This window comes from Mercenaria mercenaria, unplaced genomic scaffold, assembly GCF_021730395.1.
Source record: "Mercenaria mercenaria strain notata unplaced genomic scaffold, MADL_Memer_1 contig_4834, whole genome shotgun sequence".
Taxonomy (NCBI): Eukaryota; Metazoa; Mollusca; class Bivalvia; order Venerida; family Veneridae; genus Mercenaria; species Mercenaria mercenaria.
This window is the reverse complement of record NW_026463094.1, coordinates 10,341-37,580: the sequence shown is the minus strand read 5'-3', so window position 1 is coordinate 37,580 and position 27,240 is coordinate 10,341. Positions and strand designations below refer to the sequence as shown.

Sequence of the window (27,240 nt, the reverse complement as noted above, 5' to 3'; positions counted from 1 at the left end):
AGGTGGGGGAATGGTACAACTTGGAAGGTTTGAAAAAAATCTAAAACAAGAAATGGAAAAAGGGGGGAGGGGGGTTGGGAGGGGGATGGGGTGTGACCAAGGCAAGTGGGTGACCAGGTGTGGGTGCGCAACTTCACATGTTTATAATAAATGTTCACAGAAAATAATGAAAGAAATTTAATGAAATTCTGCCAAATGGTAAGTTTGTTATGTACAAATATGTGGATTTTTAGACAATTAAAGGGCAATAACTCTGAAGTTACAAAAGTAATCCATACAAAATTGTCTGTGCACAACCACATTATAGTGCTCTAAATTCTGTTAAAGTTTCATAGTTCTAGGTCAAATATATCAAAAGTTATGATGCAGAAATTGCCATATTTATAGATCTATAGTACCCTATATAGTTAACACTAGAAACTTCTAAGGGCCATAACTCTGGTGTTACTTGGGCAATCTGTCTGAAACTTGATGGGCCCCATAACCTCATAGTGGTGAACATGTATATGAAGTTTGTTTGAAAAAATCTAAAATAAGGAATGATTTTTTTTGATTTTTTGGGGGGGGGGGGGGGGGGGGGGGGGGGGGGGGGGAGGTGTGTGATCAAGGTAAGGGGGTGACCAGGTGTGGGTACACAACTTCACATGTTTACAATAAATGTTCATGGAAAAGAATGAAAGAAATTTAATGAAATTCTACCAAATGGTCAGTTTGTTATGTACAAATATGTGAATTTCTATACAATTAAAGGGCAATAACTCTTAATTTACAAATAAATCCGAAAAAAATTGTGTGTACACAACCACATTATGGTGATCTAAATTCTGTTTAAGTTTCACAGTTCTAGGTCAAATATATCAAAAGTTATGATGCAGAAATTGCCATATTTATAGTACCCTATATAATTAACACTAGAAAATTCTAAGGGCCATAACATTCAGACCAACTTTCATACAGATCCCATGAATAATATGGCCTTTAGAGAGGTCACAAGGTTTTTTTATTATTTGACCTAATGACCCAGTTTCAAACTTGACCTTGATATCATCAAGGTGAACATTCTGACCAATTTTCATGAAGATCCATTTAAGGGTATGGCCTCTAGAGAGGTCACAAGGTTTTTCTATTTTAAGACCTACTGACCTAGTTTTTGATCGCAGTTGACCCAGTTTCAAACCTGACCTATATATCATCAAGATAAACATTCAGACCAATTTTCAGACAGATCCCTTAAAAAATATGACCTCTAGAGAGGTCACAAGGTTTTTTCATTATTTGACCTACTGACCTACTTTTTGAAGACACATGACCCGCTTTCGAACTTGATCTAGATATCATCAAGATGAACATTCTGACCAATTTTCATGAAGATCCATTTAAGGGTATGGACTCTAGAGAGGTCACAAGGTTTTTCTATTTTTAGACCTACTGACCTAGATTTTGATTGCACATGACCCAGTTTCGAACTTGACCTAGATATCAAGATGAACACTCAGACCAATTTTCATACAGATCCCATGAAAAACATGGCCTTTAGAGAGGTCACAAGATTTTTCTATTATTTGACCTACTGACCTAGTTCTTGATGGCATGTGACCCAGTTTCGAACTTGACCTAGATATCATCAAGGTGAACATTCTGACCAATTTTCATGAAGATTTTATGAAAAATACGGCCTCTAGAGAGGTCACAAGGTTTTTCTATTTTTAGACCTACTGACCTAGTTTTTGACCGCACGTGACCCAGTTTCGAAATCGACCTAGATATCATCAAGGTGAACATTCTGACCAAATTTCATAAAGATCCCATGAAAAATGTGACCTCTAGAGTGGTCACAAGCAAAAGTTTACACACACACGCACGGACGGATGGACGACAGACGCTGCGCGGTCACAAAAGCTCACCTTGTCACTTTATGACAGGTGAGCTAAAAATACAGCTATCACAAACACAAGGTTTTTCTTTGATTTGACCTAGTGACCTAGTTTTTGACCCAACATGACCCATTCACCAAGGCAATCATTTTGACAAAACTTCATGAGATCAGTTGAAAAAACTACAGCCTCTATCCCATACATAAGGTTTTACTTTGAATTGACCTAGTGACCTTGTTTTTGACCCCAGATGACCTATTTTCAAATCTGGCCTAGATTTCATCAAGGTAATCATTCTGATCAAAATCCATGAAGATCAATTGAAAAATACAGCCTCTATCAAATACACAAGGTTTTTCTTTGATTTGACCTAGTGACCTAGTTTTTGATCCCACATGACCCAAAAAAATCACAAAAACTAAAAACTAAGCTACAAAGGGGGGTGAAGGGGGGTATTCACGGCAGATGTTTTGTAAATTTACTTTTTATTTGTTTTGGTAATCTAAATATTATGATGTTGATATGTCATTTATGGTGTTAACATCACATAAACGTTTTGTTCATTATGTCTTTCATTGATATATTCAGGACCTTCAAAGTTCAAAAAAATCTAATCATTTTTATTTGAATATATTAACATGATGTGCATTGTTGTGTATTTTACAATCTAAGTATATTATCTAGTAATATATATCAGTCAGTTAAAGCTACTTGCCCACAGTTTGGATGAAATTTTTCTACATGTTCATGTCCACCAAGTTTGGCACAAAATGTGAATATGTTGCACTAAAACATGTACTAGAACTGTTGAATATGGTATCAATGGTTAAATCTTGCATAACTGGCATAGCTGGCTCCGTATTCAAGGGTAAGTATAGTGATGTGGTAGAAAAAAAATCTATCGGTTTAGCTGCTATGAATTAAAACGGAGCAGCCAAAATTCTTTATTTTCAAATATCTATAGTTTCTTTTATTATTTACCAACAAGAAAATAGAATAAAAGGAGGGATCTTCACGACACATGCTTTACAAATTTACATTTTACCTTTTGTATGAAATGTTTAAGTGCGAAACTGAATGTCAATTTTGTAACATCATTCCTTATTGCTTTTCAATCTCAAGTGACTAGAAGCTAACAAAGAATCCACTGTTTACAAGATACGAAATGTGGTGAAACTGCTTTCCAGACAAAAATGAAATACATATTTAACGAAATGGAACTTTTTGAACGATGGCAAAAACATGTTTCTTTTTTGTTATGATATATAACTGTATTTGGAGATTTTGATTTTCTTTATAACCTAATTGTGTATTATGTTTATCATTTTTTAAACCTAGATCTACCAAATCCGGACAACCACCAAACCGGACAGTCCTGTAAATGCTTTTTTTTGGTCTTTAACATTGTTAATCTGTTTACGATCAAATGGATGCTTGATATTCAACAACAGGGCAAAGTTACGACAGTTAAATTTAAGTATTTTACAAGAAATGCTACATTTCATTTCGTCTGCACTCACGAAGCATGTTTACATGTCAGGGGAAGTCGGAATCAGCGCGATGAGCATGCACAGTATTTCCGTGATGTCCAGCCATTAAATCTAAAGGTCCCATGCAAATTTGAGGTAAGCAGGTGAGACATTTAGTAAACACTTATATCGGAGAAATACAGTTTTTATCATTTAGTACATGACTTTTACACACCCTAAAACACATTTTCATATCAAAATATTCACTTCGAAAAGTAAAATTTTAAAAGATTTGGTTGGGAGAGATACGATCAAATTTATAGATTCAAGAGAGGTAATTCGTACAATTCTTGGACTCAGACACTGTACGAATACTTTCCATTGGTTGAAAATAAAGTTCAATTCAATGTTGAATGTAAATTGAAAATCAACAAGTGAATGAAGTATTGCCATGCAATACAAAGTCCCCTACTGGAAGGCACCTAATTTTCTCTACTGCAGTATAACATAATGAACTGATATCTGTCAATGATGTATAAACAATATTGTACTACATATACAATATGTTATAACAACACACTTGGATTAAAATGTGCATACATAAAAACCCACAGTTGTTTTCATATTGAATTTTTTTGGCTGATTATAAAAATGTTATCATGTAAGTTATTTATAGTAACTACAAAGGGAAATTAATCTTTAAAAAAAAAAAAAAAAAAAAAAAAAAATAATATAAGTCCACAAGAAACTCTTTACCAGGTAGAGATAGGTCAAAATACACCTAAAAATTGGATGTAACATGCATGCTGTACCACAGAAAAGTGGTCTCGATTTTTCTCTACTGCCAGTAATAAAAAAGTTACAATAAAATCTATTTATAGTAAAACAAAGGGACGTAATTCTAAAAACAAGGGTGCCTCATGGTGGTGAACATTTGGGCCAAGTTATATCAAAATCCCTCCATGCATGAAGAAGAAATGTTCCGTACAAAGTCATTCTTGAATTTGACCTTTGACCTCTAAATATGACCTTGACCTTAGACCTAGGGACCTGGTTTTTGCGCATGACAAGTTGTCTCATCCAGGGGAATATTTGTGGCAATTGATATCTAAATCCTGCTTTGCATGACAAAGTTATAGACCGGACAGGAAAAAAATCCTCTTGACCTTTGATCTCAAAGTGTGACCTTGACCTTTAAGTTAGGGTACTGGGTGTTGCGCATGACATGTCGTCTCATCATGGGAAACATTTGTGCCAAGTAATATTAAAATCCCTTCATGGATGGCAGAGTTATGGACGGGACAGGAAAAAAACTCTGTTGGCCTTTGACCCCCAATTGTGACCTTGACCTTTGAGCTAGGGGTCCGGGATTTGCGCATGACACATCGTCTCATCATGGGAAACACTTGTGCTAAGTGATATTAAAGTCCCTTAATGAATGTCAGATTATGGACCGGACACGAAACAGACCCTGTTCATGCTATGTTAACATTTGACTGCTAAGTGTGACCTTGACCTTTGAGCTAGGGGTCTGAAAGTTGTGCATGACACATCGTCTTATTATGAGGTACATTTGTGCCAAGTAATATTAAAATCCCTTCATAGATGGGAGAGTTATGGACCGGACAGGAAAAAAGCCTTGTTGACCTTTGACCTCCAATTGTGACCTTGACCTTTAAGCTAGGGGTCCAGGTTTTGCGGATGACACATCGTCTCCTCATGGGGAACATTTGTGCCAAGTAATATTAAAATCTCTTCATGGATGGGAGAGTTATGGACCGGACAGGAAAATAGCCCTGTTGACCTTTGACCTCCAATTGTGACCTTGACCTTTGAGCTAGGGGTCCGGGATTTGCGCATGACACATCATCTCATCATGGGGAACATTTGTGCCAAGTAATACTAAAATCCCTTCAAGGATGGGAGAGTTGTGGACCGGACAGGAAAAAAGCCCTGTTGACCTTTGACCTCCAATTGTGACCTTGACCTTTGAGCTAGGGGTCCGGGTTTTGCGCATGACACGTTGTCTCATCATGGGGAACATTTGTGCCAAGTAATATTAAAATCCCTTCATGGATGACAGAGTTATGGACCGGACACGAAATTGCGGACGGACGGAATGACGGAATGATGGAATGACGGAATGACGGAAAACGGAAAAGCACATTCCTATAGTCCCCAAAACTGGTTTTCAACCAGTAGGGGACTAATAAAGTGACAACACGCTGTTCAGAAACATGGTACTGTTAGACCTTAAAATAATGTGATTCGGTGGCCCTCTGTGCAGGCCTCCAAAAAGTACTTGACCTAATTTTAGAAGTAAACAAATTAGCTCTTTAGTTAGGAGGAGAACCTAGCTTTGTTCACGTGAAATTTCAACCACTAGATATATCTATTTCCCGAGTTATCGTGAAAAATATTCCGAAAGTGTCCGGTTATAGGACGCTAGCCAGTATATTGAATATTTTCAATAAATAAAATATATTTTATTTTTTAATTTTAACAGTATCTGCAGCAATAGCGAAATCACCTATACATGATTCTACGATAAAATATAGCTGTTCCATTCCACCCTATGATTGTAACATGACTGTGGGATGCTACATGCAGACTAAATACTCTACTTTTTCAGTGCTAAGTAGTAGTAACAAGTAAATGAAGTATTGCCATGCAATACAAAGTCCCCTACTGGAAGGCACCTAATTTTCTCTTCTGCAGTATAACATAATGAACTGATATCTGTCAATGATGTATGAACAATATTGTACTATATATACAATAAAATATAACAAAGCACTTGGATTAAAATTTGCATATATAAAAACGTACAGTTGTTTTCATTTGGATTTTTTTTTTTGGCCGATTATACAAAAAGTTATCATAAAAGATATTTATAGTAACAACAAAGAGAAATAAACCCTAAAAAAAAAAAGAAAAAAAAAAAAAAAGAAAAAAGAAAAAAAAAATCTATAAAATATAAGTCCACAAGAAACTCTTTACCAGTAGAGATAGATCAAAATACACCTAAAATTTGGATGTACCGTGCATGTTGTACCACAGAAAAGTGGTCTCAATTTTTCCCTATGGCCAGTAATAAAAAAGTTACAATATAATCTATTTATAGTAACAACAAAGGGACATAATTCTAAAAAAAAATGTGCCTCATAGTGGTGAACATTTCTGCCAAGTTACATCAAAATCCCTCCATGCATGAAGAAGAAATGCTCTGGACAAAGTCATTCTTGAATTTGACCTTTAACCTCTAAGTATGACCTTGACCTTAGACCTAGAGCCGGGGCTTTGCGCACAACATCTTGTCTCATCCAGGGAAATGTTTGTGCCAACTGATATTCAAATCCTGTTTTGCATGACAAAGTTATACACCGGACAGGAAAAAAATCCTATTGACCTTTGATCTCAAAGTGTGACCTTGACCTTTAAGCTAGGGTTCTAGGTGTTGCGCATGACACGTCGTCTCATCATGGGGAACATTTATGCCAAGTAATATCGTAATCCCTTGATGGATGACAAAGTTCTGGACCAGACAGGAAAATAACCCTACTGACCTTTGGCCTCCAATTGTGACCTTGATCTTTGAGCTAAGGGTCCAGGATTTTGCGCATGACATGTTGCCTCATCATTAGGCACATTTGTGCTAAGTAATATCAAAATCCCTTCATGGATGGCAGAGTTATGGACCGGACAGGAAAAAAGCCCTATTGACATTTGTCCCCAAATGGTGACCTTGACCTTTGAGCAAGGGCTCCGGCATTTGCCCAGGACATGTTGTCTCATCATGGGGAACATCTGTGCTATGTAATATTGAAATCCCTTAATGAATGACAGAGTTATGGACCGGACAGGAAACAGACCCAGTTCAATGCCATGTTAACACTTGACTGCTAAGTGTGACCTTGACCTTTGAGCTAGGGGTCTGAAAGTTGTGCACGACACATCGTAATATTATGAGGTACAATTGTGCCAACTGATATTAAAATCCCTTCATAGATGGGAGAATTATGGACCGGACAGGAAAAAAGCCCTGTTGACCTTTGACCTCCAATTGTGACCTTGACCTTTGAGCTAGGGGTGCAGGTTTTGCGCATGACACGTCGTCTCATCATGGGGAACATTTGTGACAAGTAACATTAAAATCCCTTCATGGATGAAAGAGTTATGGACCGGACACGAAACAGACCCTGTTCATGCCATGTTAACATTTGACTGCTAAGTGTGACCTTGACCTTTGAGCCAGGGGTCTCAAAGTTGTGCATGACACATCATCTTATTATGAGGTATAATTGTGCCAAGTGCTATTAAAATCCCTTCATGGATGGGAGAGTTATGGACCGGACAGGAAAAAAGCCCTGTTGACATTTGACCTCCAATTGTGACCTTGACCTTTAAGCAAGGGGTCCGGGTTTTGCGCATGACATGTCGTCTCATCATGGGGAACATTTGTGCCAAGTAATATTAAAATCCCTTCATGGATAAAAGAGTTATGGACAGAATGCATTCCTATAGTCCCCGAAACTGGTTTTCAACCAGTAGGGGACTAATAAAAAGCACATCAAATTTTTTGAAACAAACAATTTCTTTACATTTTTACTGTAAGAAAATGTTTCAGCCCAGTAAGTTTCAACATCGATGCATCTAGATCTATATCTGGTCTTGTGCGTACTTTACAATTTCTGCATTGTAGGCACCACAGATGTCAACTATATTCTATTTTGACAGTAAATAAATTATAATTCATGTTTCAATCTTCCAGATTCAAGTGTTTACGTGTTTATATGCCGCAATGTTCTGGCGTGTATGTTTCAGTGCCATCATGTTACAGACGTGTACTATTTTTAGAAACTACATATATAAATTTTGAATGAAGTTTTTTCTTCTGATTTCTTTATCTGACCTTAAATGTTATTGAAGATGACATTTTCACAGCAGTAACTACTTAATGCTTTAATTAAAATTTTCTGAATATCGGAAAAAGTATCTTTAATGTATGTATTTTATGACCACTGTAATACTAACTCTAACCTTTTGTCAGTATATTATACATGTTATACTCTAAATGCATGCTGTTGTACAATAATTTGCGTATTTTTGCTGTGCACTCCGATTGATAATTACTTCAGGACATGTGCAGAAGACCACTCCAGCTATGACAGACTACAGTGAGCAACATCGCTTAAAGAATGTCCGTGACATTGAGCAAAAAGTGAACGGATGTTGCCTAAAATGGGGATTTTACATTTATGTGTTTTGTTGTGCCTTGTCAGACTTTTCTGTTGAATTTTATGCCCCCCTTCGAAGAAGGAGGGGTATATTGCTTTGCAGATGTCGGTCAGTAGGTCGGTCGGTCGGTCGGTCGGTCTGTCTGTCGGTCGGAATGTAGACCAATCTGTTTCCAGATGATAACTTAAGAACGCTTGAACCTAAGATCATGAAAGTTGAAAGGGAGGTTGGTCATCACCAGCAGATGACCCCTATTGATTTTGAGATTAGTATGTCAAAGGTGAATTGATTACAGTGAAGTCTACATCCATTAACTTAGCTCTAGAACTGTTTCAAAAATAAATAAAACAATTTAGCAGATCTATGCATATTGGTTGCACACAATGCTAATTACGACGCCAGTATTTAGAACAATTGTGCCAAGTTTCATCAAAATCCCTCCATGCATGAAGAAGATATGCTCCGGACAAAGTCATTCTTGAAACTGACATTTGACCTCTAAGTGTGACCTTGACCTTAGACCTAGGGACCTGGTTCTTGTGCATGACACTCCGTCCCATTATGGTGAACAATTGTGCCAAGTTTCATCAAAATCCCTCCATGCATGATGAAGATATTTTCCGGACAAAGTCTGTGGATGCTGCCTGCCCAGCCGCCCATCAGGGGCGCTCCCATAATACGTCCCGTATGAAAAGGAGGGATAATTCATGAATTTTTTGTGCAAGATTATGGCCCTTGTGTCATATGATGTGAGTGATGATGTTGAACAACTATTTTAAGTTTGAATCATAATCCATTTAGTAATAAATGAGATAGAGTGAAGTGCACCAAAACTTAAATCTGAAATTCTACCTAAAAAGGTGTGTGTGGGGGGAGGTGGTAATTCATAAAATATTGGTGCAAGAGTTTTGAACCTTACTCAGGGCATTGCATCCTTCATGTGAGGAAGCCATCTAGCTGACTTATGGAAGGTCTGTGGTTCTACCCAGGTATCCGCTCGTGATGAAATAATGTGTGGAGGGGCACCTGTGGTCTTCCTCCACGGGCATCAAAAGCTGGAGAGTCGCCATATGACCTATAATTGTGTCAGTGTGTTGTTACCCACACACCCCCCCACACCGCCCCCTCAAAAAAAAACAGAAATTGGAGCTAGGGGTCTCTGCCTAGCCCAGGACACATTGTCTCATTATGAGGCACATTTGTGCAAAGTTATTTCATAATCTCTTCATTGATGGCAGACTTATGGACTGGACATGAAGTGAGACCGACGGATGGGTGGAAGGACGCAGCCCATTTTTATGTCCCCCATTTTGTCTTCAAAAAATGTGATGAACAATTACAAAACTCTTCCACATTCACCTTACTGAATATAAAATCACCTTAAACCACTGAGACATATGTCAGGCAATTGTTGGGCATCTTTCCTGCCTATCCTTGTCTGTCCTTCCTTTAAAAAGTGAACAATAACACCGGACAACATAGGATCCTCATTCAAGTTGACCAGATGTATCTCTCTCTGTCTACGTGCAGCATTTCCTTTGCCTCCAGCATCCAATTCTTGTGCTTCCCTTCGAGCTTCTGCTAACTGTCAAAATGGATAATGCATAAAATAATAATACTAACATATACCAGAGGGCCATAATGGCCCCAGATCACTCACCCGAGTTACAATACTTGCTTTATCGGTTTTGGTAGATGGTTATGCAAAGGAAAATGCCTGTAAAATTATTTTGAAATAGTGCCAGTGTTTTCAGACAAGAATATTTTAGAATATTTTTCTGAATAAATATGGGCAAGTAATGTGCGTTCGTACCTGCCTGCGTGTGTGTGTTGGTGGGGGAGGAGGGGGGGGAGGGGGTGGGGGTGGGGTTTGGTGAGGTGGGCTAACAGAATGAGGGTATGATAATATAGGCAACTAAAGGACAATATCAAACAAGAAGATATCAGTTTTTCTCTATATAAGTCTATAACCATGTGACCACCTGGGTGGGTCATATTCAAACAATAGGTGGATAATTTGAACTGTCTTGGTAGAGGACCATCAGATGATGCTACAAAGCCCTATATATAGGTCCAGTGGTTTTGGACAAGGAGATTTTCAGTTTGTTCCCCTATATAAGTCTATACAACCATGTGACTCCCAGGGCAGGGCCATATTTGAACATAGGGGGATAATTGGAATAGTCTTGGTAGAGGACCACTAGATGATGCTACATACCAAATATCAAAGTCCTACGCCCTGCAGTTTTGGACAAGAAGATTTTCAATTTTTTTCCCCTATATAAGTCTTTACAACCATGTGACACCCAGGGCTGGGCCATATTGATCCTAGGGAAATAATTTGAACAGTCTTGGTAGAGGACCACTAGATGATGCTATATACCAGATATCAAAGCCCTAGGACCTGTTTTAGAAAAGATTTTTCAAGTTTTTCTATTCAGTTGCCATGGCAACCAGAGTTCTGACCGGAATTTAATTCTTTCAACAATTTTTAAGGAAGACCATCCAAGGAATATCCATCTGAAGTGTCATCTAAATTGGCCTGAGGTTACGGAGGAGATTTTGTTCAAAGGAAAATATTGACGGACGAGACTGACAATCACTGACCACAACCAGCTCACCCTTGAGCACTTCGCGCTCAGGTGAACTAATAATACTTGCTTAAAGTCCATCTGCAATAATTGGACAAAAGGTGCAAGTTCAGATATGTTTTTTTTACAGTGTATTTCTCCACAATTTGCAGGCAATTATATATCTAAAGGAAATTACCTAACTGCCATTCACAAGAATTCATGCAGATCAACTGAAATCTTTTAAATTTCAAGGAGAGTAGCTGACAAACAGACTGTATGATATCTGTTCAAGGTGACTGGCCAACAAACAGACTGCATGGTATCTGTTCAAGGACACTGCTAAAAAAAAAACAAGACTGCAAGGTATCTAGTCAAGGACACTGGCCGACAAACAGACTTTATGGAATCTGTTAAGGACACAGGCCAACAAACAGACTGCATGGTATCTGTTCAAGGACACACTGGGCGACAAACAGACTGCATGGTATCTGTTCAAGGACACTGGCCGACAAACAGACTGCATGGTATCTGTTCAAGGACACTGGCCAACAAACAGACTGCATGGTATCTGTTCAAGGACACTGGCCGACAAGCAGACTGCATGGTATCTGTTCAAGGACACTGGCCAACAAACAGACTGCATGGTATCTGTTCAAGGACACACTGGGCGACAAACAGACTGCATGGTATCTGTTCAAGGACACTGGCCGACAAACAGACTGCATGGTATCTGTTCAAGGACACTGGCCAACAAACAGACTGCATGGTATCTGTTCAAGGACACTGGCCGACAAGCAGACTGCATGGTATCTGTTCAAGGACACTGGCCAACAAACAGACTGCATGGTATCTGTTCAAGGACACTGGCCGACAAACAGACTGCATGGTATCTGTTCAAGGACACTGGAAGACAAGCAGACTGCATGGTATCTGTTCAAGGACACTGGCCAACAAACAGACTGCATAGTATCTGTTCAAGGACACTGGCCGACAAACAGACTGCATGGTATCTGTTCAAGGACACTGCCAAATAAAATAAGAGGGCCATGATGGCTCTATATTGCTGACCTGAGTACCATTGCCCAAAATGATATGATCAAGTTTTGCCATAGAGCACATAGGCATACATATTAAATATCATCAGGATAAACATTTCTTGTAACATTCCCTTTTGACCTAGTCAGGGCCAATTTCCATACCAATTTTGCGGGTCCTAGGCTCAAATGCTGCATTTTTGTACTAACATGACTATTCCTTACCCTGGAAGACTTAAATAACATTTAAAATTCAGTCAATTTTCATACAGATCCCATAAAAAATATGGCCTTTAGAGAGGTCACAAGGTTTTTCTATTATTTGACCTACTGACCTAGTTTTTGAAGGCACGTGACCCACTTTTGAACTTGACCTAGATATCATCAAGATGAACATTCAGACCAACTTTCATACAGATCCCATGAAAAATATGGCCTCTAGAGAGGTCACAAGGTTTTTATATTATTTGATCTACTGACCTAGTTTTTGACAGCATGTGACCCACTTTCGAACTTGACCTAGATATCATCAAGATGAACATTCTGACCAATTTTCATGAAGATCTCATGAAATATATGGCCTCTAGAGAGGTCACAAGGTTTTTCTATTTTTAGACCTACTGACCTAGTTTTTGACCGCACGCGACCCAGTTTCGAACTTGACCTAGATATCATCAAGATGAACATTCAGACCAATTTTCGTACAGATCCCATGAAAAATATGGCCTTTAGAGAGGTCACAAAGTTTTTCTATTATTGACCTACTGACCTAGTTTTTGAAGGCACATGACCCAGTTTCAAACTTGACCTAGATATCATCAAGGTGAATGTTCTGACCAATTTTCATGAAGATCTTTTGAAATATATGGCCTCTAGAGAGGTCACAAGGTTTTTCTATTTTTAGACCTACTGACCTAGTTTTTGATGGCACGTGACCCAGTTTCGAACTTGACCTAGATATCATCAAGGTGAACATTCTGACCAAATTTCATGAAGATCTTGTGAAATATATGGCCTCTAGAGAGGTCACAAGGTTTTTCTATTTTTAGACCTACTGACCTAGTTTTTGATGGCACGTGACCCAGTTTAGAACTTGACCTAGATATCATCAAGATGAACATTCTGACCAACTTTCATAAAGATCCCATGAAAAATGTGACCTCTAGAGTGGTCACAAGCAAAAGTTTATGGACGCACGGACGACGGACGCTGCGCGATCACAAAAGCTCACCTTGTCACTTTGTGACAGGTGAGCTAAAAATAAAACAGTAAACAAATCAAGGAAGTGTTAAATGTAAATATCAATGGGAGATATTGTTTAGTCATGTATATAGACAAATATTTCAACTATGATATATATAATACAATTTCATTTACAGTACATAGTATATATTTTATGTGTTTATATATAATTATGAATGTATTGCAAGTTTTGTACATAATCAGAATTTAATTGTGCATAAATAATGTCAGTGTAATATGTGATAAAATGGAAAATAAAGCAACAAAAAAGGAATTTATATCTGAGGAAATCAGCAAATATCAACTTAGTGTCAATGACTGGAAATTATTAGTGTTAATTGAGTGGGGATTAAATAGACATACTCCCCACTAAGATCTTAGCAAGTGTCATCTACTGTAAGCTTATTTAATTATCTCCCATCCTGTGCATGTGTTGTTATGTTTTTTTGCATGGCCTTTGTTACTTTGAATAGTTTAAAGTGACACACCCCCTCATTTTCATGTGAATAACTGGCAAAATATTATCATAGGCAAATATCTCTGTTCAGACAGGCTTATCAGATCACACAGATCTATGTTCACAGTAGGTATAGGTTTCCAGTGGAGTACTGATTGGAAAAGGGTTAAGCAAAGGCCACACCTCCAATGCCATCCTAAAATACTCACTGAAGTTTAGCAAGGGCCACACCTCTAATGTCATCCTAAAACACTCACAAAAAGTTAAGCAAGGGCCACAACTCCAATGTCATCCTAAAACACTCACTAAAGTTAAGCAAAGGCCACACCTTCACTGTCATCCTAAAACAAACACTTAAAGACGTGTCACAAAATAAATGTATTCTTTTGTATTTCCATCATGGTAATTACGCATGGTTGCATGAAAAACAAGAGGGCCATGATGGCCCTATATCGCTCACCTGTTATCATTGCACTTGAGGACAAGAAGGTCCTCAGAAAAGATATCTCAATCCAAAGGACAGGAACAACAAAGGGAAGAAATTTAACCAAAAAGAAAAACAAGTTTCTTACAAGGTATAGATATGTCAAAATACACCTAAAAATTGGAGGTATCATCCATGTTGTACCACAGAAAAGTGGTCTCGGTTTTTCCCTACGGCCAATAATAAAAAATTTACTAAAAATAAGCTATTTATAGTAACGTAAAAGGGAAGTAATTAAAAAAAAAAATATTGTAAGTGAACAAAAGAAGGATCTGCCAAATAAATCTGCTGACATAAATGAAATTTCAGATCAGTATCTTCATTAGTTACGGAAATATACCCATTTTAATTTGAAATAAAGGGAGGTAATTTGACATAAAATCAGTCCATAGTTATCTACCCTGATTGTCTCAGTCCAACTCATAACAATAATGAAATTTCAAATAAGTCCTATACGTACTTACTGATATAAATCCATTTTGATTACAATCAGGGGAGGTAATCAGATATAAAATAACTCTGGAACCTACGATTGGATCTGATTTGTCATGGAATCCAAGATTTATTGTTGCTGAAGATGTTTTGGAAGTTTGTATCAAATAAAACCATAAATGAAGTCTCTATATGGCTGCAAAAGCCAAAATAGCCAATTTTGGACCTTTAAGGGGCCATAACTCTGGAACCCTTGACGGAATCTGGCCAGTTCAAGAAAGGAAGCAAGATCTTGTGGTGATACAAGTTGTGTGCAAGTTTGGTTAAAATAAAATCATAAATGAAGCTGCTATTGTGCAGACAAGGTCAAAATAGCTAATTTTGGCCCTTTCAGGGGCCATAACTCTGGAACCAATTATGGGATCTGGCTGGTTCATTTGTTTGTTTGTTTGTTTTGGGTTCAACGCCGTTTTTCAACAGTATTTCAGTCATGTAACGGCGGGCAGTTAACCTAACCAGTGTTCCTGGATTCTGTACCAGTACAAACCTGTTCTCCGCAAGTAACTGCCAACTTCCCCACATGAATCAGAGGTGGAGGACTAATGATTTCAGACACAATGTCGCTTATCAAATAGTCACGGAGAACATACGCCCCGCTCGAGGATCGAACTCACGACCCCGCGATCCGTAGACCGACGCTCTACCTACTGAGCTAAGCGGGCGGGCTCTGGCTGGTTCAAGAAAAGAACCAAGATCTTAGGGTGACACAAGTTTTGTGCAAGTTTGATTAAATTAAATCATAAATGAAGCTGCTATTGTGCAGACAATGTCAAAACAGCTAATTCTGGCCCTTTCAGGGGCCATAACTCTGGAACCCATAATGGAATCTGGCCAGTTCAAGAAAGGAACCAAGATCTTATGGTGATACAAGTTGTGTGCAAGTTTGGTTAAAATAAAATCATAAATGAAGCTGCTATTGTGCAGACAAGGTCAAAATAGCTAATCTTGGCCCTTTCAGGAGCCATAACTCTGGAACCCATAATGGAATCTGGCCAGTTCAAGAAAGGAATCAAGATCTTATGGTGATACAAGTTGTGTGCCAGTTTGGTAAAAATCAAATCATAAGTAAAGCTCCTATTGTGCAGACAAGGTCAAAATAGCTAATTTTGGCCCTTTCAGGGGCCATAACTCTAGAACCCATAATGGGATCTGGCCAGTTCAAGAAAGGAACCATGATCTTATGGTGATACAAGTTGTGTGCAAGTTTGGTTAAAATAAAATCATAACGAAACCACTATCGTGCAGACAAGAAATTGTTGACGCATGGACTGACGACAGACGACGGGTGATCACAAAAGCTCACCTTGTCACTATGTGACAGGTGAGCTAAAAATGAGAAATAGCAAGTATCTAGTTACAAATTGACAGTGACATATATTAGACCAAGACAATGTGTTTAATAAATAACAAGAAGCGACGTTCAATAAAAGCTGGATGCCCCCCGGTGGCATCCTTGTCGATACAATGCAACCTAAGTCCAAAACAAGGTCAAGGTCAAACTGAGGTCGGGTGATGTTTGAAGATGAGGAATGGTCACTGTAAGGTTACTGTAAGTGTATTAATATTAGCGGAGTACTAATTTTCATGCTATTAGCGGGATCGGGCATGCGCTAATTCATGTCTAGCGCTAATATTAGACTGAAATGAAAGGCTTTCCTAATAAAAAGTAACATTTATTGTATTGAAAATATCGTAATTACAATGCAATAGAACACAGAGAAATACATATTTATTGTGTAAATATGACAATAACTGCATTCCTAACAAATATGCTGCTGACAGTTTTGAACAGAATTATTAAACTTGTTTGAACGTTAGTGCAAAAATCATGTATTTTTAAAAGAAGTTGCATATTTTTTTATCTTCGCCATTGTTCGTAAACATCGTGTATAACACCTTCAGAGTAGATCGCCAGTTTTTCTGGTCGCGCTAATTACGAGTGTCACCATAACATTTTACTGCTTTGAAAACCAAGTGTGAATTTGAAAACAATTATCACCAGTCTGCACTGTATATATGTACAAATACAGTATACAGATTAACACTGATCTAAACAAATGTAGATTTTATGTCATACTTTAGACCTATGCATGCTTATTTGCAGGCCAGGGGCCGTATTCATAAAGCATCAATAAGTAAGTTTTTACTTAAGTTGAAGATTTAACTTAAGTTTGTGGTGATTTCAGCTTAAGTCTAAGTAAAAGACTGAAGTTCTATTCATAAAACAGCTTAAACTTAAGATACGTAAGTAATGACTTAAGTCAGAAAAAAATAAAAGTCAAGAATTACTTATTAAGTTGTTTTATGAATAACAAATATACTTAAGTAAAATAAATTTCGTACCTAAGTAATACTTAAGTAAATAATCAATTTCTTATACTTAAGATGCTTTATGAATACGGCCCCAGGTCGATTTCATTACAAATACCAGTCAGCCGCCAGCCATTTAGTATTGTACAGTTTTTCACACTCTGATGGGCAGTTATAATCCAGATTGCTTGAACAGGTTTCATTCGCCATTCCTTATTACATCGGAAACTGGTGTTTCAGATACCGTCAATTGGTTATTATAGCGCTGCTGGTACTTCTCTAATACAAGTACGCGCTAATAAGTCGCAACTACTCAATTTAAGGCGTTTGTGCTAAAATTTAGCTGCGCTAATATAAGTACACTTACAGTACATCTGCATTAGTATCAAGTCATTCTAGTAAGGGGTATATTGCTAGACGAAACAGTCCCATTTGGTTAACCTACGGACGTACGAATGCACGAACGGACGGACGAACAGACAGGGCAATCAATATATGCCTCCCACATCAGTAGATGCTGGGGGCATAAAAATATTATTAAACTGTTTATAAAAGAGAGTTAAGAGGAACAACACATCAAACACCGGGTATAGTTTACTGATTTAATAATATCTACTGGTTTTGGTCATATATATTATTATATTAAACAAGAGCCATGTTAGACATGGCCAATCCCCCCGCCGGGCATATTATAATTGAAGGCTAAAGTTCCTGGCAAGTTAGTGTCTGAAAGTATTAATTTTGGGGAAAAATTTGAAGAACCGTTTAGTTGTGGTCCGCATCAGGGGTTTTAAAGATGTGGAAGAAAGAATAAGTCAGTGGTGAGGTGGTTTACTGCTAAATTTTATTAATTTTCATGAACAATATACTATGATGTTTTTCTATATGGCTACTGTAAAAAGAAGGAATGGAAAGCTAACAGGGAACAAGAGTGCCAGAATGTCACAATATACGCCCGTCACAGCAAATTTCTTTACTCTAGCAGCTGTATTTGCAAATGGAATTTTAATTTTGTGGTTGTTTAGTAATCATTGTAAGTCTTGTTTTTCTAAGTCCACAAAAAAACTCCTTACCAGGTAGAGATATCTTAAAATACACCTAAAATTGGAAAGTAACATACATGTTGTACCACAGAAAAGTGGTCTTGATTTTTCCCTACGACTAGTTATGAAAAAGTTACAATAAAAGCTTTTTAAAGTAACAACAAAGGGAAGTAATTCTAAAGAAGGGAACTACGCATGACACTTCGTCTCATGATGGTGTATAATTGTGTCAAGTTACATCAAAATCCCTCCATGCATGAAGAAGAAATGCTTCGGACAAAGTCATTCTTGTATCTGACCTTTGGCCTCTAAGTGTGACCTTGACCTTAGACCTAGGGACCTGGATCTTGCGCACGACACTCTGTCTCATGGTGGTGAACATTTGTGCCAAGTTATATCAAAATCCCTCTATGCATGAAGAAGAATTGCTCCGGACAAGGTTTTCATTCTTGTATCCTTTGACCTCTAAGTGTGACCTTGACCTTAGACCTAGGGACTTGGTTCTTACGCACGACACTCCGCCTCGTGGTGGTGAACATTTGTGCCAAGATATATCAAAATCCCTCCATGCATGAAAAAGATATGCTCCGGACAATTTTTTTTAAGAAAATATGATAAAGGGGAATAACTCAAAAAATAAGCAAGGTAGAGTTATTGTCCTTGCACAATGCACTTCCTCCCAATGTGTTCTATCAGTGTATGAAGTTTGAAGAAAATCCCTCCAATACTTTTGGAGTTATGCTTTGGACAAATTTTTTTAAGGAAATAAGATAAAGGGGAATAACTCAAAAAATAGGCATGGTAGGTTATTGTCCTTGCACAATGCACTTCCTCCCAATGTGTTCTATCAGTGTATGAAGTTTGAAGAAAATCCCTCCAGTACTTTTGGAGTTATGCTCCGGACAAAATTTTTTCAGAAAATAAGATAAAGGGGAATAACTCAAAAAATAGGCAAGGTAGAGTTATCGTTCTTGAACATTGCACTTCCTCCCAATGTGTTTTATCAGTGTATGAAGTTTGAAGAAAATGTCTCCAATACTTTTGGAGTTATGCTCCGGACAAAGATTGTTGCGGACGGACGGATAGACGCACGCACGGAGAGCATTTCTAATATCCCCTTCGCCTTTGGCGGGGGGAAAAATTAAATTAATGTAGCAGTATGCATAGTAATTGATGTATTAAGGTGATTTTAGACCATACTTTCTACAGTGCAAGATATTCATTTTTCTATGTTTTTAAAACTATACTCAAAAGAGAATGACTGAATAGTTTGCAGATGAAATAAATGAAAACACATTAATTCAAGGAGCACCAAGTTTTTCCACCAGTCATCTTGTAGAATAGCTGTATTATACCAGTACTACCCGGATTATTTGCAGAAAGTTCATGTTGGAGTAAAAAGTAGGTCACTAGGTTGTGGTGGGTCTTTAAGCAAGGGCCACACCTCCACTCATCCTAAAACACTCACTGAACTTATTGTTTTTGTTTTTTTGTTGGGTTTAATGTCACACCAACACAATTATATGTCACATGGCGACTGTATCTCACTGAAATTAAGCAAGAGCCACACCTCTACTGTCATTCTCAACCAATCACTCAAGTTAAGGAAGGGCCATACCTCAACAGTCATCCTAAAACCAAACACTTAAGTTAAGCAAGGGCCACACCTCAACTGTCATCCTTTAAACAATCACTTTAAGTTAAGCAAGGGTCACACCTCAAAGTTAAGCAAGGGTCACACCTCAACTGTCATTCTCAAACACTTAAGGAAGGTCCACATATCAACTCTGGAAATAAGGATGAATACAGACCTTTGTGTCCCAGTTTTCTGCTGTCTCCTCATCTGCAATCATTTGTTGGTTTGCCACTAACTGAGCTCGAATCTCTTCTTCCATCTGTTTACGCATTTTTTCAATCTCTGAAAAATTCACTATTCTGATGACATTTAGTTAACATTTATGTACATTTGACTTAGAAAATTATTTATTTCTTATAGGGTTACAGTAAGAGACCACATAAATTGCATGAGCACAAAAAACAGTCCAAAGAGGTGTCCATGAACAGCTGGAATAAAACCAATCCTGCAACATTTTCACTAATGCTGTTCTGGGCCACCTGTGGTTTTCCTTTTTTTTTCAATTTTGTTACAACCACGAACATCATATGAGCCATCTTGTATCCTTAATATAACATAACACAACTTATAAACGATGTTATACAGCATTCTCACAAACTAAATTACAAGTATTGTTTACATATGAATTTCAATATAATGTATATGAAGTAAGAATGATAACAAGAACTGTCACAGGAGACAGCGCGCTCAACTATTTTGATGCTGGATAGTGAAACTGGATACATCTGAGGACAATGGAGCTGTCACTGGAGGGTTTACTGACTCCAATGGTGGATGAAGATATTGGACAATAGCTTGAGTCTGTGTCAAAAGTATTAAGTAATAAGAGAGATACAGATAAAGTGTATCAAGACATTAAATAAGTATAATTCTAACAAGGGGGCATAATTTATAAAATATCTGTGCAAGACTGATGCACCTTGTGTCATTCGATGTGGGGATGATGTGGAACAGTTACTTTAAATTTGAATCAAATCCATATAGTAATAACTGAGATAGAGTGAAAGTGCACCAAAGTTTTAACCTAAAATTCTAAGTAAAGAGGAGATAATTCAAGAAATGCTGGTGCTAGAGTTATGGTCCTTGTGTCATATGGTGATGACCTTAAATTCTAAGACAAGAGGGCCATGATGACTTTGAATTGCTCACCTGAGCAATATGAGCTACATGTTTAAAATGGCAAACTGATGCTAAAATATTAGCTAGGTAAGTAGGTCACATTCATGGTCAATGAAGGTCAGTTTTAAGGTGAGTGTACAAAACTAAACATGTCATCTAAATTTCAACGCTGTATCTTAAAAAACAAGAAAGTAGGTCAGTAAATAAAGGTCATAGTAAAGTGACCTCTAACTGCTTGGAGTCATCAGGTAATTATAATTAAACAATCTAGGAAATATGATCTGATAACTTTTTAAGTATTTGTTCCTATATAACTCATATAAAGAAGAGGGCCAAGATGGCCCTAGGTCACTCACCTGAAAAACACACCACAACAGTGTAAACATATTTGACCTAGTGATTTCATAAAAACAAATATTCTAGCAGAATAACTCCAGCAGAACAGCTTTCCTTTGATTTGACACAGTGACCTAGTTTTTGACCCCCACATAACCCAGATTCAAACCTGACATAAAGATAATCAAGATTAACATTCTGACTAAGTTTCATGAAAATAAAGTCAAAAATGTGGCCTCTAGAGTGTTAACAAGCTTTTCATTTAATCTGACCCAGTGACCTAGTTTTTGACCCCGCCTGACCCAGATTTGAACATGACCTAAAAAGCATCAAGATTAACATTCTGACCAATTTTCATTAAGATATGGTCGTAAATGTGACCTCTGGAGTGTTAACTAGCTTTTCCTTTGATTTGACCTGGTGACCTACTTTTTCATCCAACATGACCCAGATTCAAACTGGACCTAAAGATCATCAAGATTAACATTCTGACCAAGTTTCATGAAAATATAGTCATAAATGCGGCCTTTACAGTGTTAACAAGCTTTTCCTTTAATTTGACCTTGTGACCTATTTTTTGACCCCAGATGACCAAATATCAGATACGTCAATACGACTTCTAAAATGTTAACAGTCAAATTGTTGGGCCAAAATTGTGACCTTTAGAGTGTTAACAAGCTTTTCCTTTGATATGACCTGGTGACTTTTGACCCCAGATGCCCAAATATCGAACTCATCCAGGATTTTATTGAGGGTAACATTCTGACCAAGTTTCATTAAGATTGGGACAAACTGTGACCTCTAAAATGTTAACAGTCAAATTGTTGACGATGGACGATGGATGGATGACGGACACAGGGCCATCACAAAAGCTCACCTTGAGCTAAAAATATTGGTGCAAGAGTTATTGTACTTGTGTTATATCATGTGGATGATGATGTTGTACAACCATTTAAAGTTTGAATCAAATATGTTTGGTAATAACATAGATAAAGTGAAAGTGCATAAAAACTTCAAACTGAAATTTAAAATAACAAGAGGGCCATGAAGGCCTTGTATCACTCACCTGACCTACTGACCTAAAGATCATCAAGATTAACATTCTAACCAAGTTTCATTAAGATATGGCCATAAATGCAGTCCTTAAAGTGTTAACTAGCATTTCCTTTGATTTGACCCAGTGACCTAGTTTCTGACCCCACATGACCCAGATTCAAACTTGACCTAAAGATCATCAAGATTAACATTCTGACTACCGTAGATACCCATGTATAATGCACAGTTTTTTGACCCCTTGGGACCACCCCCGAATTGTGGGTGCGCATAATACACAGGTATAGACAATTTTCCAACTTCAAAACAAGTTTGTTACCGATGTTCGCCATTTTGGTAAAGGGAAACTACTCCCCACGCTTACTGTCTCCGCTAAAATCTAAGATTGCCGTTACGTTCCGTAAAAGATCAAATTGTTTATTTTCCTTTCAAACAAAATTAATTTCATATAAATTTAAAAGTATTTTGACGAAAGAAATGTTTATAAATCACAAAAATTATGATACTAATTAAAGATCGAGAATTATCTTTAACCGAGTTCAAACTGTGAACAACACAAATGACACGAGGTGACACGTTAATTGCCGGTAATTACTGGCTATTTGATCGTGACAAAACTAGAGCTATCACTAAAGGTGATGAATGTACCCCCTGCATGCACTGACACAGTACATTGCAATTTGACACACAAAATATTGCATAATTATGTGGACTGTATGTATATAGACTGTATGTATACAGTATAGTAACAAAAAACAAAGTCCCATTATAACTATGCAGAATATTTATCTAAAAGAATGTAACATGCACCATGCACAACTAGGGTTGGTACTGATCACTTGTGTGAAGTTTCATTAAATTGTGTGCAAGGGTTTGGTAGATTAGGCATGCACAAGATTGCATATGCAGACTGTATGTACATAGTATGTTAACAAGAAACAAAGTCCCATAACTCTGCAATTTTTGTCGCTGAAAGAACCTAACATGCCCCATGCACAACTACTGTTGTTACTGATCACTTGTGTGAAGTTTCATTAAATTGTGTCAAGGGGATGAGGAGAGATGGTGCGCACAAGATTGTGTCTATGTATATAGTATAGTAACAAAAAAACAAAGTCCCATAACTCTGCAAATTTTTTTGCTAAAAGAACCTAACATGCCCCATGCACAACTACTGTTGGTACTGATCACTTGTGTGAAGTTTCATTAAATTGTGTCAAGGGGATGAGGAGAGATGGTGCGCACAAGATTGTGTCTATGTATATAGTATAGTAACAAAAAAACAAAGTCCCATAACTCTGCAAATTTTTTTTCTAAAAGAACCTAACATGCCCCATGCACAACTACTGTTGGTACTGATCACTATGTGAAGTTTCATTAAATTCTGTCAAGAGGATAAGGAGAGATGGTGCGCACAAGACTGCGTCTACGGACAGACGGACAGACGACCAGACGGACGGACAGACAGACAGACAACCTGAAACCAGTATACCCCCCCTTACAACTTTGTTGTCGAGGGGTACAAAGACTATCACACCTTTTGTTATCAGTTTGAATTGAGAAGCTCATGTCATTTTGAAAGATACCATTCCGAAATATTGAATCAGCTGCTATTTATTTATTCAAAATAGTGAATTAAAAAAGGTAAAACAACAAATATAACAACATTTTACTGGTTTTATTTTCGAGAAAACAAAAATCGATAGAACCGCAAGACCGATGCTGCTCTCCGCTGCGGAGATAAAATTTATTACCGGTGTCGATGTAAACTCTACTTTCTTTTTCCATCCACCTCAAAATTGACCAAAAATGTTTTTTTCCCCAGAATTTTGGGCTATCGGGGGTGCGCATTATACACAGGTGCGCATTATACATGGGTATCTACGGTAAGTTTCATGAAAATATAGTCATAAATGTAGCCTCTAGTGCATTAACAAGATTTTCCTTTGATTTAACCTCGTGACCTGATTTTTGACCGCAGATGACCCAATATCGAACTCGTCCAAGATTTTATTGAGGGTAACATTCTGACCAAGTTTTATTAAGATTGGGCCAAAATTGTGACCTCAAGAGTGTTAACAAGCTTTTCCTTTGATTTGACCTTGTGACCTAGTTTTTTTACCCCAGATGACCCAATATTAAACTTCTCCAAGATTTTATTGAGACTAACATACTGACCAAGTTTCATTAAGATTGGGCCAAAATTGTGACCTCTACAGTGTTAACAAACTTTTCCTTTGATTTGACCTCGAGACCTAGCTTTTGACCCCAGATGACCCAATATCAAACTGGTCTAAGGTTTTATTGAGAGTAACATTCTGACCAAGTTTCATTAAGATTGGGCCAAAATTGTGACCTCTAGAATGTTAAAAGTCAAACTGTTGATGACGGATGGACGACGGACACAGGGCGATCACAAAAGCTCACCTTGGAGCACATCGTGCTCAGGTGAGCTAAAAGGGGGATTACTCATAAAATACAGGTGTCAGTTATGGCCCTTGTGTCAAATGATCGAGGTGATGATGATAAACAATTATTTTAAGTTTGAATCAAATCCCTTCTGAAATAACAGAGATATAGTGAAAATGCATCAAAATTATTATAAAATTCAAAGTAAAAAGAGGGCATAATTCATGAAAAATTGGTGCCAGAATTATGGACCTTAAGTCATATGATGTGGGTGATGATGTGAAACAACTATACAAATCCATTTAGTAACAAGAGCCCGAGAACATGAAATGCCCCCCTTTATGCATTCAGTAATTGCACAAGGAACAGAAATTAATTGCTCACTGTAAAACAAAAGTTCTACTGTTCTGGTTCAATGCGACCTTGACCTTTGACCTCACAATCAACAGAGGGCATATGTTGGTCATGATCAGGCTCCCTATTAAGTTTCGTGATCTGGAAAGGATTTAACTGTTCCGGGTCAATGTGACCTTGACCTTTGGCCTACCAACCTCAAAATCTACAGGGTCATCTACTGGTCCTGACCAATCTCCCTATCAAGTTACGTGATCCTAGGCCCAAGCATTCTCAAGTAATTGTCTGGAAACGGTTCAACTGTTCCAGGTCACTGTTACCTTGACCTTTGACCTCAAAATCAATAGGGGTCATCTGCTGGTCATGATTAAACTCTCTATCAACTTTCATGATCCTTGGCCCAAGCGTTCTTGAGTTATCATCCGGAAACCATTTAACTGTTCCTGGCCAATGTGACCTTGAATGACCTCAAAATATATAGGGGTCATCTGCTGGTCATGACCAACCTCCCTCTCAATTTTCCTGATCCTAGGCCAAAGCGTTCTTGAGTTATTGTCCGGAAACCATTCTACTGTTCCTGGTCACTGTGACCTTGACCTTTAACCTACTGATTTCAAAATCAAAAGAGGTCATCTGCTGGTGATGACCAACCTCCCTATCAACTTTCACGATCCTATGCCCAAGCATTTTTGAGTTATCATCCGGAAATCATTTAACTGTTCCAGGTCACTGTGACCTTGATCTCTGACCTACTGGCCTCAAAATCAATATGGGTCATCTGCTGGTCATGGCCAACCTCCCTATCAGCTTTAATGATCCTAGGCCCAAGCATTCTTGAGTTATCATACGGAAACAGTTTAACTATTCAGGGGCACTGTGACCTTAACCTTTGACATACTGATCTCAAAATCAATAGGGGTCATCTGCTAGTGATGACCAACCTCCCTTTCAACTTTCATGATCTTAGGTTCAAGTGTTCTTAAGTTATCATCCAGAAACAGATTGGTCTACATACCAACAGACCGACCGAAAACAGTATACCCCTCCTTCTTCAAAATGGGGCATAATAACCGAGTTAAAGTGTAAATGCACCAAACTTCAAACTGAAATTCTAAGTAAAAAGTGGAGAAAATCTATGAAATAATGGTGCAAGAGTTATGTCCCTTATGCCATTTGATGTGGGTGATGATGAGGAATAACTATTTTAAGTTTGAAGCAAATCCATCAAGTAATAACAAAGATAAAGTGCATCAAATCTTTAACCAAAGTGCAGACGCTGAAGGATGCCAATGCCAGGTTGAGAAGGATAGCTTTCCATACTTAGTATAGTCATGCACCAAAATTAACCTTAAATTCTAAGTAAAAGGGGGCATAATTCATGAAAAATTGCTGCTAGAGTTATGGACCTTGTTTCATAAGTTTGAATCAAATCCATTTAGGTGTAACTTAGATAAGATAGAGTGAAAGTGCATCAAAACATTAACCTGAATGGAAAAGGAAAAGGGGGATAATTCATGAAATATTGGTGTGAGAGTTATGCCCCTTGTTCCATATGATGTGGGTGATGATGAGAAATAACTATCTAACGTTTGAAACAAATTCATCCGGATATTACAAAGAAAAAGAGAAAGTGCATCAAAACTTTAACCAAGGTGCAGACGTGGAAAGACGCTGATGCTGATGCCATACTTCATACAGTTGAGCTAAAAAGTGTTGTTTAAACAACCAACCTTCTGGTGACATGCCAGCTGCATTCTGCACAATAACACCTCCACTCTCCATTGCTTTCTTTAATCTTTCATTCTCTTCCTGTACAAAATATCATCAAGATAATATATAAATATAGGGAAAAGTGACCACGCCCTCTGGCGGCCATGTTTATGACAAATCAAAATAATTTGAACAATCTTGGTAGCTTGTGTAAAATTATTCTAAAATCGGGCAAGCAGTTTAACACAAGAAGATTTTTAGTTTCCACTATATACATATAGGGAAAAGTGACCATGCCTTCTGGCGGCCATGTTTTTTTACGAATCGGTATAATTTGAACAATCTTAGTAGAGGGTGACATAAAGACTATTTGTGTGAAATGATTTCAAAATTGGAACATCGGTTTA

General features: G+C 37.7%; 1 protein-coding gene across 1 annotated transcript in view; it reads right to left on the bottom strand.

Annotated features, from left to right (window-relative positions):
- LOC128554210 (kinesin-like protein KIF28) overlaps positions 1-26,942 on the bottom strand; it is a gene marked incomplete at its 3' end in the record, with an annotated part of 47,758 nt that extends 20,816 nt beyond the window's left edge. The window contains exons 1-3 of the mRNA XM_053535457.1: positions 26,854-26,942; positions 20,028-20,134; positions 9,961-10,166 (exon numbers count right to left, since the gene is read on the bottom strand). Of these exons, the coding sequence (XP_053391432.1) occupies positions 9,961-10,166; positions 20,028-20,134; positions 26,854-26,905 (365 nt within the window). The remainder of the gene's footprint in view (positions 1-9,960; positions 10,167-20,027; positions 20,135-26,853) is intronic.
- Positions 26,943-27,240: the final 298 nt, after the last annotated feature.